This window comes from Lissotriton helveticus, chromosome 4_1 (genome assembly GCF_964261635.1).
Source record: "Lissotriton helveticus chromosome 4_1, aLisHel1.1, whole genome shotgun sequence".
Lineage (NCBI taxonomy): Eukaryota > Metazoa > Chordata > Amphibia > Caudata > Salamandridae > Lissotriton > Lissotriton helveticus.
In genome coordinates this window covers 833,930,065-833,947,873 of record NC_136063.1, presented here as the reverse complement: position 1 = coordinate 833,947,873, position 17,809 = coordinate 833,930,065, and the positions used below count along the sequence as shown (strand labels likewise).

Here is a 17,809-nt window from a genome sequence, read left to right as displayed (position 1 = left end):
AACAAATCAAGAGAATTGTTTAACATCGTGGAAAGTCTAAGCGGCAGTGACAGAACCTCTCCATCTGTGGCCCCCACCCAGGATCTTTGCAACTCATTGAACACTTTTTTCTTTAATAAAATCTGCACCATAAAACAAAGTATCCTCACCACTCTGTCCCCTTCCCGTCTGGCTGATACTTATTACAACCCTTCAACTTTGGAATTTTTCCCCCTCATTGATGACGTCAGCTTATCTAAGCTGCTCGTCAAGGTTAAATCAGGCTCCCCTGATGATATTTGCCCCCTTATATCATGAGAGAAGTGGGAACTACCATCCCCGAGGGCATGCTTCCCATGCTGAATGGATCTCTCTTACAGGGTAAAGTCCCCGACAATTTTAAAAGAGCCCTCCTTATCCCCCTCATAAAGAAAGCTGGAGCGAACCCGTTGGACCCGCTTAACTATAGGCCCATTTCATTGTTGCCTTATTGTGCCAAATTATTGGAGGCTCATGTCTGCGACAGTATCTCCAAGTTTTTGGAAGAATCAAAGTATCTTGCACCCAATCAGGCGGGCTTCCGCCCTTGTCACTCAACCGAGGCGGTTATTCTTTCGGTGCAGAATACTTTGAGGCGGAATGCTGATGAGGGGATCCACCAGGCTCTGGTGCTATTGGACCTCTCGGCTGCGTTCGACGCGGTTGACTATACCATCTTGGTCAACCGTGTCGAGCAGGCAGGTCTCAGAGGCCCTGCGCTGAGCTGGATTCGCTCATTTATCACTGGCCGCACTCAATCTGTTAGACTGGGTTCTTTCACAGCTCCCGTTATATCTACCATCTGTGGAGTACCTCAGGGCTCCTCCCTGTCACCTCTGCTTTTTAACTTATATCTACGCCCCCTTCTGTATTCTCTTAGGAAAGCTAGAGTTACCATCTTCAACTATGCAGATGACTTGCAGCTCATCTTCCCCTTAAACACCAAGGACTCAGTGGAAGAGTTTCAAAACACCATGTCTCACATCCTGAGTTGGATGAGCTGCAGTCATTTGAAACTCAACCCAGGCAAGACTGAATTGGTCTTGCCTGGGCAGAGTGCACTTAGTTGGAACCCTAGCTTCTGGCCATCCAGCATGGGAGCCCCTCCGTCTAAGTCATCTTCAGTTAAGAGCTTAGGAGTTTTTATCAGTGAGGATCTCTCCCTGAAAAAGCAGGTTGGCGCAGTTGTGTCATCTAGCTTTTTCCAGCTGAAGAAAATTAAGAAGATTGCCTGTTTTTTTTCCCCGGAGGCCCTCACACAGGTCGTCATTTCCCTGGTTCTGTCTAGATTGGACTTCTCCAACAGTCTCTATCTTGGGCTCCAAGCTGGAGAGCTAAAGCGCCTCCAGCTGGTTCAGAACCAGGCAGCCAGACTAATTCTCAACCTATCAAAAAGGCAGTCTGTCAGATCAGGGCTAAAACAGCTACACTGGTTGCCTGTCGAGCAGCGGGTAGCTTTTAAAACCGGGTGTATTCTATTCAAGTCTCTACATGATTCTGGCCCTCTATTTATTAGAGATCTGTTCAATAGATACAACCCTTCCCGCAATCTCCGGTCCATGCACAAATCCCTTCTGACTGTCCCTTCTTACAAGAGGAAACGTCTCGGAGGTTGCTGCTTTGACCACCTTGCAGCTACCTTCTGGAACTCTCTCCCCCTTCACTTAAAACTTTGTGATAACATCCTCAATTTCAGACACTCCCTTAAAACCTTGCTTTTTTCCCATGCGTTCTGCTGAGCCGTTTCATTTCTATTTTTAATTAGCTTGTTGCGTTCCTGCCTATAGCGCCATGAAGCCCCCGGGCATACGAGCGCTTAATAAATACTTATCAATATCAATATCAATGTGCACTGCACCTATTCTCAAGAGTCCAGACTACTCCAAACCTTTCATTGTCCAAACAGATGCTTCTGAGTTGGGTGTGGGAGCTGTTCTATCTCAGCTGAATATTGATGGTCATGCACAACACGAGAGGTACCAAGAGTCTGTACGCGGGAGCCTATATAGTGCTCACTCTGTAAGACAAAACCAACAGGTCAATGTACAAATCATCCACGATTGACATATAATGACAGGAGAAGAGAGAGGAACCTAGAGGGAAAGAAGAGCCCCAGAGGTCCTGGATAAAATCCCCATCAGCCCGCTCAATAGCGGAATATCGTCATCTGGGTAGAATGGTTGACAAAAGCAATGTTCAAAGTTCAGACCGACCATAAGCCCCTCTTATGGCTATATCAAATGAAGGGTGAAAACCCCAAACTTCTTAGGTGGTCCATTTCCCTACAGGGGATGGACTTTACAGTGGAGCACCGCCCAGGAACTGACCATGGTAACGCAGATGGTTTCTCCAGGTACTTCCACTTAGAGCAAGAAGACTCACCTGGTCAAGGTTAGTTTAATGTCCCTAAGTTTGGGGGGGGGTTATGTAGGAGAGTGGGGTCTGCAATCCCATGGCCACCCCAGATTTTTGCTTTTTGCTTCACTGGTTTACGACTTTCCCTGGCTGTGGGCCTGCTAATCAGACCCACAGCCTAGCTGTTCTCTCTCTAAATTACAACCATGTACCTTAGGTGCATTTTACCAATTGGTACTGGGCCACCTTATCAGTCCCTGTACAGCATACCTTAGGTATCCAGGGCATAGGTGTACCCAGGGCCTACCAGGGGCTGAAGCATGTATTATTTGTGGGGTGCTTGGCTGCTCACAGAGTACTGAAATCCAATCTGACCGATCATATCGTGTTTGCAGTGGCCAAATATTTGGGTGCTATCTGGTGTCTGAGAAGGAAATGTCTCAGGGCTGGCAACTGACCCTAATGCACCAAGGACTTGATACTGCAATAAGGAACTCTGTCTGAACGACAATGTCGATTTTATATTGCATAAATCTTTATTTTTAAGCAAAGCTTTTAAATGAATGTTCTAATCGTCTTTTATGGTAAAAATCTTACCGAAATAAAGATTTTTTTTTTAATTGAATTGTATTATGCCACCCCTGGCTGGCCACCCAAACAGACACAACTGGCTGCATGACAGCTGGGGCAAGGTGGTGTAAACACCCTTTGCTTTAGATATAGTATTCCTATATCTAACCCTAAAATGGACACATATATTCCTTTCAGTCACTCCTATGGCAGGCCTTATCAATCCTGAAGGCAGAGTGCTTGGAATTATGTGAGATGGTGCTCTGGCATGAGCTGAGCCCGTTTGCAGCTTGCGGAACCAAGTCCAAATAGCTGTTCCATGATAACGCTATACCATATACTCTTAAGTGCATTATAATCCTCGCGGTTAAATGCTAACTTTGGTATAGCATTATCAAAACATGTCGAGTAAGGTGTCATATGAATTGGAATACTAACCCCTCGCCAATTCTGGCGACGGGGTTAGCATTCCACCCTTCTAGAGGGACACGACATGTATGTAACTGTGAACCCCGGTTAAAGTCAGACACAGCCTCAGCTCCACAAAATGGATGCTGCCACCGAGACACAAGTCTGCCCTCCTGCTGCTCGGGAGTCCTTCCAGCAACGGAGGCCTGGACAAAGGGTTTCCTGTCAGGGGCGGTGCTAGCACCATCCCAGACAGGATTTTGTGTATCCCAGGTAGGCAGGGCTGAAAGGAAGGTGACTGCCAGTGGCACCCCGGTGCTCACTGTGCATATGCCGGCTCAAACCAGTTCCTGGGGCACACCAGCCCCTGAGCTGGGGAGAGACCGGACAAAGGAGAGGGGTGTAACCACCCCCCTCCTGGTCCCATCCATAGGGCAGGACCTAGTCGCGTGCCAGCCCCTTTTCTTAGGATAAAGGTAGGAGTAGGCCCCCTTCCCAAATTAGATAATTCTGAATCTTGAACTACTTTCCACGAAAGGAACTCTTGACTTTTTCTGAAGACTCTCCCTTGTGGCTAAGGAGTAGCCACCCTGCACCAGCAGGCACCATCGAAGCTCTTGCGGTTTGCTGCACGTCCATCCTCCGGATCAAGACTGCCCAGCTCGACGAGACCCGGATTCCCTGCCATCTCTGACCTCTACCTACATCATCCAGCCCAGCTGAGATTCGTGGGTGTGACGAGACCCGTGGGACCGGCCATCTTCAAGACCTGCACGACGATTCACCAGCACGACCCCCGAGAGACCCTCGAGTAAGTGCACTGGGTTTTGAGAAGCCCTAACCCTAAGCAGCTCCAGCACCGAAGTCCAGCCTCCCAGCATCCACGAGATCTGCGTGGGGCCCTTCTGCTTCTTTGCTGCTTGCCACTATGTCCGGTCACTTGCCCGTTGGCTAGTGACCCTCTTGACGACGTACCACGACGTTTTCACCGCTGGTCTAGGTCCCCTAGACTGGCCCTTGCTTCTTGTCCAACAAGAAGTGCCCTGGACCCTCCTGGTCCACTCCAGACGCCATCTTGACTCCACCGCGTGGGCTTGCCTTTGCCAAGGTTTGTTGCTCAAATCCTGAGTCCAGCATCGCCGACAGCCTCGTGGGACAGCTCGCACCTCCAGCCTGGACGCCGACAACGCCTCCTAGCCCGTGTGACTGCAGAGTCCAGCGTCGCCCACTCACCTGGTCGAGGTGACTTCATCCGGTAGAGGTGACTTCATCCGGTACCATCCTGGTGCCCACATAATCACTGGCTAGTGATTAAGAACTAAGTCCCCTCTGCTTTCAGGTCGTCTCCTTCACTGATCCAGCCTTGGATCACACCGAACTTCTTCACTGGTCGCCTGCCAGCAACTTCTTCTTTCAGGCTCCATAGACTTCAACGAGGATTCCCGACGTCTTTTGAACCCTATGCAGCTGCAGCCCCTGGGCTAGGTAACTTGAGTATTTCGGTACTCCAGCACAGGTTCACTATCCAAGTGTCCAGATCCTTTTTCGTTTTCAGTCTATCTAGTTGGATTCGTCCGGAAACAGTAACTTTAGAAACGCTAGCATCCATAGACTTCTTCCCGCATCCCGCGTGAGAGTGCACACTCTGCACCCGATCTCCCTAGGCCTCCTGCTCGTAATCTTAAGGTACAGTAGTGTAGTCCTAGCAATCCTGAAGCCTCTGGATCTCGTTACTTACCTGCTAGTATTTCGCATTCCACTTTTTGTGTATATGGTTTTTCGTGCCCCTCGGGCATTTGTGTAAATTGTGCAACTTAAAGTATTTTCGTAAGAGTTTTGTATTGTGCTTAGCTCCCTGACTCATAAAGAGTTCAGGGTAGTCTTGCTATAAATAAATATCCTTTATTTTCATAACAACTTGTGTGGTGTCCTTTCACTTGGTGTTCAAGGGGTATATGTGATGGTAAAACAGCTGGCTTAACACGCCCTCTAGAGTTTAGCCTGAAGACTGCTCGTGCCCATGCTACTAGGATAGCTGGTCTGAAAGGTTGACTTAACACCAATCATCAATAAGGGTTGTTTGGTATGATACACAGTGATCACTAGAATAGTGAGCACTATATATCAGGCCAACTTCTCACATCCAGATCCTTTTTCGTTTTTAGTCTACCTAGTCGGATTCGTCCGGAAACAGTAACTTTAGAACTACTAGCATCCATAGACTTTGTCCCGCATCCCGCGTAAGAGTTCCCACTCTGCACCCGGGTTCCCTAGGCCTCCTGCTCCTAACCTGAGGGTTCAGTAAGGTAGTCCTAGCGGTCCTGAAGCCTCTGGATCGTGTTACTTACCTGCTAGTATTTCGCATTCCACTTTTAGAGTATATGGTTTTTCGTGCCCCTCGGGCATTTGTGTTGTTTGTGCAACTTGCAGTATTTTCGTAAGAGTTTTGTATTGTGCTTAGCTCCCTGACTCATAAAGAGTTCAGGGTAGTCTTGTTATTAATAAATATCCTTTATTTTTATAACAACTTGTGTGGTGCCCTTTTACTTGGTGTTCAAGGGGTATATGTGATGGTGAAACAGCTGGCTTAACACGCCCTCTAGAGTTTAGCCTAAAGACTGCTCTTGTCCACGCTACTAGGATAGCTGGTCTAATAAGGTTGACTTACAACCAATCATCAATAAGGGTTGTTTGGAATGATACAGAGTGATCACTAGAATAGTGAGCACTATATATCAGGCCAACTTCTCACACTCGTCACCCTTCCTCCCTTGTTTAAATGTGGTGTACCGTTCGGGTGTTCATGCGGCGCTTTGAAGCTTGTATGCAACAGAAATTCTCAAGGACGTGCACCTATAATCTGGCCCTTGATGGGTTTTACACTTCTGGTCTTTTGACAGCATCGATGTGACTGTGTAGCAAGAGATGAAAGCCACGAGTTTCTTTACCGCAATTTTAACACAATATTTATTTCCCTTTTTCTTTACGGGAAACTATAAGTGTCGAGGCTTCCCCATTTGGAACTGGTACGGATTTAGACTCTGTTTTAAGTATCTGCATTCGCATTGGGTTGGCCTGTTGGGTTCACCTTCGAACATACCGTGTCAAAGGATTACTGACAGTCATATAGTACAGACATCTTGATACGGATGTTTGTGTTAGAAGCAAAACTTATTCCCTCCAGAATAGTAGAGGTACGTCTTATAAAAGGACCAACATACATACATGCGCACAGACAAACGGGCACCCTTGCACACGGACCAACAAACATACATGCGCACAGACACACAAGCTCCCTTTCACACCGACTAACAACCATACATGCGCACAGACACAACAGACACACAGGCACCCTTGTTTTCCGTCTGTCTGTTGGTTCCCCTTGTCTCTCCCCCTTCTTCCCTGCATAAAGCACAGCGTGGTACAAGCCTCCGTTTCTGGAAGTAGTAGTGAACATGTATTTAAATTCTACCCGTAGCTGTGTATCCTAGTTAAGGTCTGTAACTCAAAACCAAACTCTGTGGCACCTCCACGGCCTTTGTGTTACTAATCTACTTAATTGCAGCCATTGAGGTGCTGGCCTAAATGACTAAGCCAGGGGAAGCAAGTTATAGTATCGTAAAAATACAGTGCTGTTACTTGCTGCGCTGCTTCCCTTTGCACTTAACTTTACTTTGCTAGACTGCCTTACTGGTTTCCAAATATACATGTTTTGCTCATTTGGCACTATAACATTTTACAAACTTTTTTTAGAAATATAGTTGTAATATACTAAAGGGGAATTTCAGAAAGCCCTCCTCATCTATTGGTGTCTTGTAATTCAGGGTTTCTCCCGACCACTACAGCGCACAACATGGGGCAATGGGTCAGCCCATTTGAGCAATTAGCTGACTTGTCTGTGAGGGATAGCACTCTGCCATTTCAGAAGGAGCATATTTGCTTCCAAAGAAGTTTCTATTGTGTTAGGGACAACTGTGGCAATATCTGCTCTTTAAGACAAAACAATATATTTAGCCACTTTTTGATTGGATTGTTGACGGCACAGCAGCTTCCCCAACAATACAGTTTTACAAAGAGCATGACAAAGCAAAGTATTGACAAAGCAAAACATCCTCCTGGAATCATTTATTGGGTTACATATATCGAATTATTCCCCATTGCAAAGTCCTTCAGATTAATTGCATCAGACGTATTTTCTTTTGGGGATCTTTACTAATACGAAATTTCTTTTTTGGGAGGGTATGAGGTACTATCCCGCGCGCTCTCTCTCTCTCTCTCCACTGACTGCTGGAGGTCTCTCAATGACTGTCTGTCATCCCCTCCCACCTCGCGTGCTCTCTCCTCTGCAGCCCGTCTCTGCCCTGCTCATGCCGCAGTCTCTCCCTTTATCTTTCATTTATTTATGGCCGAGGCGCCGCCAGCCAGAACCAAAACAAACCGCAGAAATATTTCCTGTTTCTGTCTCTCCTCCTCTTTCTCTCTCTTTCGCCGCTCTTTCTCCTCTAATATATCTGCCTCTCTCGTGCCCTCTTTTCCACTGTCTATCGCTCTCTCTCTCTCCCTGTGCCTTTGCTTCTCTATCTTTTCCACTGAGCCTGTCTCTGCCTCTCTCTTTTCAGCTGTCGCTATCTGCCTCTCTCTGTGCCTCAGTCTGCGCCCCTCTTTTCCACTGTCATTCTTCGCTTCTCTCTATCTTTGCCCCTGAATGTCTCTGTCTTTTCAATTGTGTCTGTCTCTGTATCTATCTTTCCACAGTCCGCCTCTGCCTTGCTCTGTGTATCAGCCTCCCTGTCTCTGTGATTTCCACTGTGTCTGTCTCTGCCCCTCTATCGTTTCCCCTGTATTTCCCTCCCGCTCTGATCCGCTCTCTGTTTCTGCTGCTTCTCTTTCTTTGTCAATGTGTCTGTCTCTGCCCCTCTTTCTCTCTTCCCCTGCCTGTCCCTGCCTCTCTCTCTTCCACTGTCTGTACCAGCCTCTCTCTCTGACTGCCCGTCTCTCTTTCTGTCCCGCTGTCTCTCTTTTCTACTTTGCCTCTCACTTTCCACGTTCTAGCTCTGCCCCGCGCTCTCTTTTTGACTTGCTCTCTCTGCCTGTTTCATTGTTTCTTGCCCTGACTGTCTCACGCTTTCTCTCTTTGAATGCCTGTCTCCATTTCTCTTCCGTTGAGTCTCTGTCTGCCTGCCTTTTCTACTTTGCCTCTCTCCTTTCTCTCTTGTGCTTCTATCTGACTCCACTGCCCGTCTCTGCCTCTCTGTGACTGCCTCTCACCCTCTCTTGTTTTTCGTGCCTTCTTCGCCCCTGATTGCACTCGTTTTTTGTGCCTTCTCCTCCTCTGATTGTACTCGTTTTTTGTGCCTTCTCCTCCTCTGATTGTACTCGTTTTTTCATGCCTTCTGCTCCCCTGATTTTCTTGCCTTCTGCTTCCCTGATTGTACTCGTTGTTTCTTGCCTTCGGCTCCCCCACTCCATCCATCCATCCCCCCCACTCCATCCATCCCCCCCACTCCATCTATCCATCCCACTCCATCCATCCATCCCACTCCATCCATCCATCCCACTCCATCCATCCATCCCACTCCATCCATCCATCCATCCATCCATCCATCCCCCCACTCCATCCATCCATCCCCCCACTCCATCCATCCATCCCCCCACTCCATCCATCTATCCATCCATCCATCCCACTCCATCCATCCCACTCCATCCATCCATCCCACTCCATCCATCCATCCCACTCCATCCATCCATCCATCCCACTCCATCCATCCATCCATCCCACTCCATCCATCCATCCATCCATCCATCCATCCATCCATCCATCCATCCATCCCACTCCATCCATCCATCCCACTCCATCCATCCATCCCACTCCATCCATCCATCCATCCATCCATCCATCCATCCATCCATCCATCCCCCCACTCCATCCATCCATCCCCCCACTCCATCCATCTATCCATCCATCCATCCCACTCCATCCATCCCACTCCATCCATCCATCCCACTCCATCCATCCATCCCACTCCATCCATCCCACTCCATCCATCCCACTCCATCCATCCATCCATCCCACTCCATCCATCCATCCATCCCACTCCATCCATCCATCCCCCCACTCCATCCATCCATCCCCCACTCCATCCATCCCCCCCCACTCCATCCATCCTCCCACTCCATCCATCCCCCCCACTCCATCCATTCCCTCACTCCATCCATCCCCCCACTCCATCCATCCATCCCCCCACTCCATCCATCCATTCCCGCACTCCATCCATTCATCCCCGCACTCCATCCATTCATCCCCGCACTCCATCCATCCCCCACTCCATCCATCCCCCACTCCATCCATCCCCCCACTCCATCCATCCCCCCACTCCATCCATCCCCCCACTCCATCCATCCATCCCACTCCATCCATCCATCCCACTCCATCCATCCCACTCCATCCATCCATCCATCCCACTCCATCCATCCATCCATCCCACTCCATCCATCCATCCATCCATCCATCCCACTCCATCCATCCATCCCCCCACTCCATCCATCCATCCCCCCACTCCATCCATCCATCCCCCACTCCATCCATCCCCCCCACTCCATCCATCCTCCCACTCCATCCATTCCCTCACTCCATCCATCCCCCCACTCCATCCATCCATCCCCCCACTCCATCCATCCATTCCCGCACTCCATCCATTCATCCCCGCACTCCATCCATCCCCCACTCCATCCATCCCCCACTCCATCCATCCCCCCACTCCATCCATCCCCCCACTCCATCCATCCATCCCCCCACTCCATCCATCCATCCCCCACTCCATCCATCCTTCCCCCACTCCATCCGTCCATCCATCCATCCCACTCCATCCATCCATCTCCATCCATCCCACTCCATCCATCCATCCATCCATCCCCCCACTCCATCCATCCCCCCACTCCATCCATCCATCCCCCCACTCCATCCATCCATCCCCCCACTCCATCCATCCATCCCCCCACTCCATCCATCCCACTCCATCCATCCCCCCACTCCACCATCCCCACACTCCATCTATCTATCCCCACACTCCATCTATCTATCCCCGCACTCCATCCATCCCCCCCACTCCATCCATCCCCCCCACTCCATCCATCCCCCCACTCCATCCATCCCCCCACTCCATCCATCCCCCACTCCATCCACCCCCCACTCCATCCACCCCCCACTCCATCCATGCTTCCCCCCACTCCATCCATCCCACTCCATCCATCCATCCCACTCCATCCATCCATCCATCCCACTCCATCCAGCCATCCATCCCACTCCATCCATCGATCCACCCATCCCACTCCATCCATCCATCCACCCCCCACTCCATCCATCCATCCATCCATCCATCCCCCCACTCCATCCATCCATCCCACTCCATCCATCCCACTCCATCCATCCCACTCCATCCATCCCACTCCATCCATCCCACTCCATCCATCCCACTCCATCCATCCATCCATCCATCCATCCCACTCCATCCATCCATCCCCCCACTCCATCCATCCCCCCACTCCATCCATCCATCCCACTCCCATCCATCCATCCCACTCCCATCCATCCATCCATCACCCCACTCCATCCATACATCCCCCCCACTCCATCCATCCCCCCACTCCATTCATCCATTCCTGCACTCCATCCATCCATCCCCGCACTCCATGCATCCATCCATTCCCCCGACTCCATCCATCCCTCCCCGCCACACACTCCATCCCTCCCCCGCTCCACACTCCATCCCTCCCCCGCCACACACTCCATCCCTCCCCCGCCACACACTCCATCCCTCCCCTGCCCCACACTCCATTCCTCGCCCACACTCCATCCCTCGCCCACACTCCATCCCTCGCCCACACTCCATCCCTCGCCCACACTCCATCCCTCGCACTCTCACCCTGCCTCTATCTCTCACCCTGCCTCTATCTCTCGCCCTCCCTCTATCTATCTTTCGCCCTCCCTCTATCTATCTATCGCCCTCACTATCCATCGCATCACCACAGCATCACTCAGGGGCACCACAACATCACTATGCGCTACCACAGCATCACTGAACGCCACAACATCACTCGTTGCCGCCACAACATCATTCAGAGCCACCACAGCATCACTCAGGGGCACCACAGCATCACTCAGGGGCACCACAACATCACTATGCGCTACCACAGCATCACTGAAAGCCACAACATCACTCGATGCCGCCACAACATCATTCAGAGCCACCACAGCATCAATCTGTGCAACCATTCAACAACAACTGATTCAAATATGTTCTCTCACTGTTTCAAACTTTATTACCAATGTCACAAAAAATGTTAATATTTCACTTCTGTTATTGTATTTTCATCACAATAAAATACACTAAACATAATCTTCCAAAAAGCTATTTGAAAAAGTTTAAGCTATTGCCATTATAAATTACAATAACTTTTATTTCAGTATTAATTATTGAAAAAAATACAACCCATTGTTATTTTTAATATTAATACATCTAAGTCATGTAAATACAACACATAATGCATTACAAATGCTATAGGTGTCACGTTTGCAAAAGTTAACACTATTGGCATTGCAAATGACAAAGTTATTAATTTCGCTATTTTCAAAACAAAAACATAATTAAAAAATGTGTCATTCTATTCTAGTGATCACTATATATCAGTCCAAACAACCCTTATTGATGATTGGTTGTAAGTCAACCTTATAGATCAGCTATCCTAGTAGCATGGATACGAGCAGTCTAAGGCTAAGACTCTAGAGGGCGTGTTAAGCCAGCTGTTTTACCATCACATTACCCCTTGAACACCAAGTGAAAGGACACCACACAAGTTGTTATGAAAATAAACAGTGTATTTATTTATAACAAGACTACCCTGGCTCTTTATGAGACAGGGAGCTAAGCACACAACAAAACTCTTATAAAAATACTTCAAGTCGCACAATTTACACAAATGCCCGAGGGGCACGAAAAACCATATACTACAAAAGTGGAATGCGAAATACTAGCAGGTAAGTAACGATTCTCAGAGACTTTAGAAACGCTAGGCCTACAATACTGAACACTCAGGTTAGGAGCAGGAGGCCTAGGGACACCACGTGCAGAGTGGGAACTCTCACGCGTAAGGCGGGAAAAAGTCTATGGAAGCTAGAACTCACAAAGTTACTGTTCTCGGGCGAACCCGACTAGCTGGAACGAAAACGTGAGTGGATCCGAACACTTGGAGTGTTGGACTATGCTGGGGCACCAGAGTGCTGGATTTACCTAGCCCAGGGGCTGCGGCTGCATAGGGTTCAAGTTGCGTCGGAAACCCACGTTGATGGAACAGGAGCCTGAAGAAGAAGTTGCTGGCAGGCGGCCAGTGAAGAAAAGTTCGAAGAGATCCAAGCCTGGATCAGGGAAGAAGAAAACCTGAAAGCAGAGGGGACCAAGTTCTGAATCACTAGCCAGTGATTAAGTGGGCACCAGGATGGCACCGGGCGAAGTCACCGCAGTCAGGTGAGTGGGCACTGCTGGGCTCTGCAGTCTCTCGGACCAGGAGGCGTTGTCGGCGACCAGGATGGAGGTGCGAGCTGTCCCACGAAGGTACTTGCTGTCGACGTCGCTGGACCCAGGATTGGGCAACAAGTCTCGGCAAATGCAAGGCCCACGCGGTGGACCTAAAATGGCGTCTTGAGTGGACCAGGAGGGTCCAGGGTGCTTCTCTGAAGAAAGGAAGCAAGGGCCAGTCTGGAGCAACCAGACTAGCAGTGTTAGTTGTCGTGGAGCGTCGTGAAGGGGCCACTAGCCAACGGGCAAGTGACCTGGACAACGCGGTTAGCAGCAAAAAGCAGAAGGGCCCCACGCCGATCTCGTGGATGCAGGGGGGCTGGACTTCGGTGCTGGAGCTGCTCAGGGTCGGGGCTTCTCTTACCCCAAGGCACTCAGTCGAGGGTCACTCAGGCGTCGTGCTGGACAAGCGTCGTGCAGTTCTGAAGATGGCCGGTCCCTTGAGGTCTCGTCGCACCCACGGATCACAGCTGGGCTGATGATGTGGGTTGAGGTCAGAGGTGCCAGGGAAGCCGGTTCTCGTCGTGATGAAGCAGTCTTGATCCGTAGGAGAGACTGGCAACAAACCGCGAAGCTTGGTTGGTGCCTGCTGCTGCAGGGTGACTACTCCTTAGTCACAAGGGAGAAATCTTGGGAAGAGTCTTGAGTTCTTCTTGAAGAAGGTCGGTTCAGGATTCAAAGATTGATCTCATTTGGAAGGGGGCCAGTTCCTACCTTTATCCTGCAAAAAGGGGCTGGCACGCGACTAAGTCCTGCCCTATGGGTGGGACTAGGAGGGGGGTGGTTACACCCCTCTCCTTTGGCGGGCTTTCCCCAGGCCAGGGGCTGGAGTGCCCCTGGAACTGGTTCCAGCCGGCCTATGCACAGTGAGCACCGGGGTGCCACTTGCAGTCACCTTCCTCTAAAGCCCTGCCTACCTAGAATACACAAAATCCTGTCTGGGACGGTGCTGGCACCGCCCCTGGCAGGAAACCCTTTGTCCTTGCCTCCTGGGCTGGGAGGACTCCCAGCAGCAGGAGGGCAGACTTGTGTCTCGGTGGCAGCATCCATTTTGTGGAGCTAAGGCTCTGTCTAACTTTAACCGGGGTTACAGGTTACATACATGTCGTGTCCCTCTAGAAGGGTGGAATGCTAACCCCGTCGCCAGAATTGGCGAGGGGTTAGTATTCCAATTCGTATGACACCTTACTCGACATGTTTTGATAAAGCGATACCAGAGTTGGCATATAACCGCGAGGATTATAATGCACTTAAGAGTATATGGTATGCGATATCATGGAAACGGCTAAGGGATGGATCCCGAAAGCCGCAGACAGGCTCAGCTCATGCCAGAGCACTATCTCACACGATTCCAAGCACTCTGCCTTCAGGATTGTCAAGGCCTGCCATAGGAGTGACTGATAGGAGATCTGTGTGTCCATTTTAGGGTTAGATATAGGTATACTATATCTAAAGCAAAGGGTGATTACACCACCTTGCCCCAGCTGTCGTGCAGCCAGTTGTGTCAGATTTGGATGGCCAGCCAGGGGTGGCATAATGCATGCTGCAGCCCCTGGTAGGCCCTGGGTACACCTATGCCCTGGGTACCTAAGGTACACTGTACAGGGACTGATAAGGTGACTCAGTATCCAATTAGATATGTACCTAGGGTACATGGAATCCATTTTACAGAGAGAGCAGTAGGCCTGGGGTCCTGAATAGCAGGGCCCCAGGTCAACTAAGTCAGAAAACCAGCAAAACACCAGGCAAAAAGTTGGGGGCAACCATAGTCAGGGATCTACCTTCCTACAATTTACAATACTAATACCTCTAACTTTACTAATGCGAGCCCTATTGCATTGCAAATGCTTGTTATAGTTTTTGACCTCTCTGGGGATAATTTTCCTAAATAAACCTATATCATTGAACAAAACAAAGTACTATGACACCTTCCACTCGGATTTCGTTACTTGCCCCCTCCACAACATCCATAAAAAATAGCTGAACTGTGGACACAGCTGGCCTGACAGCTATTCATCCCCACATCCTCAGTGCTGCTCTCCCTCCCTCTGTGATGCCTCCTGCCTACTCCTTCCCCCAGCAATAAAAATAAAACCACTGTGATGCGGGCAGCACTCATTTTTTTCTTTCGCCCATACTATACAGCAGCCACGCTGCTGTACAAAATGACTAAAAAGATTAACAAAGTCAATAGCTTTCTTGTAGGTAAGACTTATTGGCTTTGCCAATGCTTGTTTCTTGATCCTTCCACCCATGTTATTTGAAAATCTGCTCTATGGTGACCTTACAGAGGGCAGTGGGAGTACTCAACACATTCAACCCATTTGCTGGAGTTTGCAATCTTTTTCAGCATGGTGCATTTGTTTCTAGTGTTCTTTGGGTCTACAGCGTTTTGATAATATTTATTGCTATGTAAAATTACCGGGGAATTCAACCCTGACAATGCAAAATGATTATATTGCATAATATTCTAATCTATGAAAGGTACCAACACTGGAAAAGTGAAGTTACAGGTACTTGCTTCTTTTTGGGTAAATTGCTCTGAGAAAATATTACATTAAATTGGTACATGACATTTGAATGTTGAGGCAACAGTTACTTAAACTGGCTTCAGTTCTCACTCTACGTGTGCATATTGTCTGTTAATCATGAAGCCTTCTAAAAATGTTAATTTACCACTAGAATCCTTTTGTCTTTTGTATTGCTACTTTTACAAATACTAATAAACCTTCATCTTTTTTAGGAGCAGCATTCAAATTTTTGTGAGTCCTAATCCGTCACTTGCAGCAAACCCTTCAGTTCTTCCATGGAGAGGGCACATTTATGTTCTTTGTAACAATGGACAGAAGGTATCTGGCAGTATAAAAACGAATTTATACAATTACAATGTATCCAACTTATGCAGCATTAATAGAAATGTCATCATAGCGTTAATGAACTTTTCTAAAACAACAAGCATTGACACAGCCAGCTGGTCTGCCTTTTGTTTGACATCTTTTGGTATTGGGCTAGATGCGCCTTAGTGTGGTACCAAAGACCACTTAATTTAAGCAGCAGGTCTGTTGCAGGCATTTGATCCCAATGTGTCAAATTTGTGATAGCTCCTGGTTATTGAAATACTCCACCTCCAACTTTCCATTAAAGTGCATTGAAATGGCTGTATAAACCTTGGATGAGAGCATCAACTTGAATTATTTACCATTGTCTGGTGGAGAATCGCCTTAAAATGATTGACAGTAGCAGTATGAACATTCCTGCATCACAGTACAGTAGAGTTTATTCTGAGGGACACATCTGACTCCAGATTCCTCACCTTTTGAAAGATCCCAGACACTCATCTGAATCTTGCGTTTTTTCAGCAATTGTTCCAGCGTGCAGGCACGTGACACTCTAGAACTCCCCAGCGCCCTGGTGTCGCCACGGATTTGTTGTGCGGAGCTGTGTATAGGGGCACCCCTGTGCACTGATAACTTCTTTTGCATCCTTAAATGTGGTTCCAGAGTGCTGCTCCCAACTTCTTTGGATGTACCAACATGTACGTTCTGCTAGTAGATTGTGTGCTAAGGGAATATGTCTTCTCTCCTGATGATTGGTTTTAAACTGAGCAATCTCTGCAGGAAGCAAAAGTTGTCCAGAGATCTGCGTGACATTTTCTTGTGGTACCTCGATTCTTAGAGACAGGTGCTAACTCATTCACCCGAAGGTGATCAGGGACCTCGAAGCAAAACTCTAAATCTCAGAACGCAAGAAGTAGTTACTTTTGAAGCAATGCTCCAGATCCTGTGCCAAGTCATGTATCTGATAGAGACTACTAGCCGTAGATTCCTTCACGTAGAATTATCCCCAGGCGTGAGACTGGACATGGAAACTTTTTTTGGCACAGCATCCCCGCGCACTCGGGGGACGGCACCACGTGACTCCACCCTGACGTCCTCTGCATCCGTGACGTCAGCGAGGATACAGAAGTCCCACCCTGGTGCGCCTATGTCAGTTTTTCTCTTTCCGCATGCAACGTGGATCCGGTTGAGCTCTGGCCTGTTTTCAGGTCTTCTATCCCTTTTTTCACGTTTGGAACAGAGCGCGAATGCCTTCGGGCTTCAGGACGTGTCTCTCTTGTACGCATCCCATCTCGGCAACAAACCCTCACCCAGTTTGCGTGTGGTGCCTGGGTAGGCGCCGGGACTTGGAGAGCTGCGCCGCATGCCAGCACCTCACGCCTAAGTCACGGCGGGAGCGCCCAATGAAGTTGCTGTTGGCGCGCTTATCCAGGTCGGTGTCCTCTCGGCGTCCGTCCCCTGCCTCGGAAGCAAGGAACTGCCGGTTTCGTCTGCGACATCTTTTGGCGCGGCCCCAAGGGCGTGGCTCGCCGGCTGGTAGGTCCTTCAGTTTATCTCCGAGGCCTTGTCCTCCTTTTGCAGTGGGCGTCTGCTCCCTCCAGGACATGCGCCCCCACCTGCCGCCTCCCTATCCGGCGTTTCCCGACGCGAAGGCGAACAGTTCCCAAATGACAGCTTATGCTGCGGCTCTGCTGGCTTCTGTGGCCCTTTCTCCACCTTCTGAGACGTCTGTGGATCCCTTGCCTCGTGCAGGTACTTCCGTGGAGTTGCCTCCGGCCCCGGCGCAGGAGACATCGGCTCCAGGTTGTAGGAGAGTGGCGCCGTCGGGGTGTGGTCCTTCAGGGCTCCCCTCTTTGGCGCCTAGCATCCCTGTCTCGCCGCAAATCTCTACGGTGCTCTCTGTGGTGCCGCAGGTGATCACTGTAGGAAGGTAGATCCCTGACTATGGTTGCCCCCAACTTTTTGCCTGGTGTTTTGCTGGTTTTCTGACTTAGTTGACCTGGGGCCCTGCTATTCAGGACCCCAGGCCTACTGCTCTCTCTGTAAAAT

General features: G+C 49.4%; 1 protein-coding gene across 2 annotated transcripts in view; it reads left to right on the top strand.

The window, feature by feature from the left end:
- The window catches only part of CEP192 (centrosomal protein 192), a 2,224,848-nt gene that overhangs the window by 1,670,491 nt on the left and 536,548 nt on the right, over positions 1–17,809 (top strand). For both annotated transcript variants that reach the window (XM_078687485.1, XM_078687486.1), the window contains exon 38: positions 15,667–15,772. In XM_078687485.1, coding sequence (XP_078543611.1) covers positions 15,667–15,772 — 106 coding nt within the window. The remainder of the gene's footprint in view (positions 1–15,666; positions 15,773–17,809) is intronic.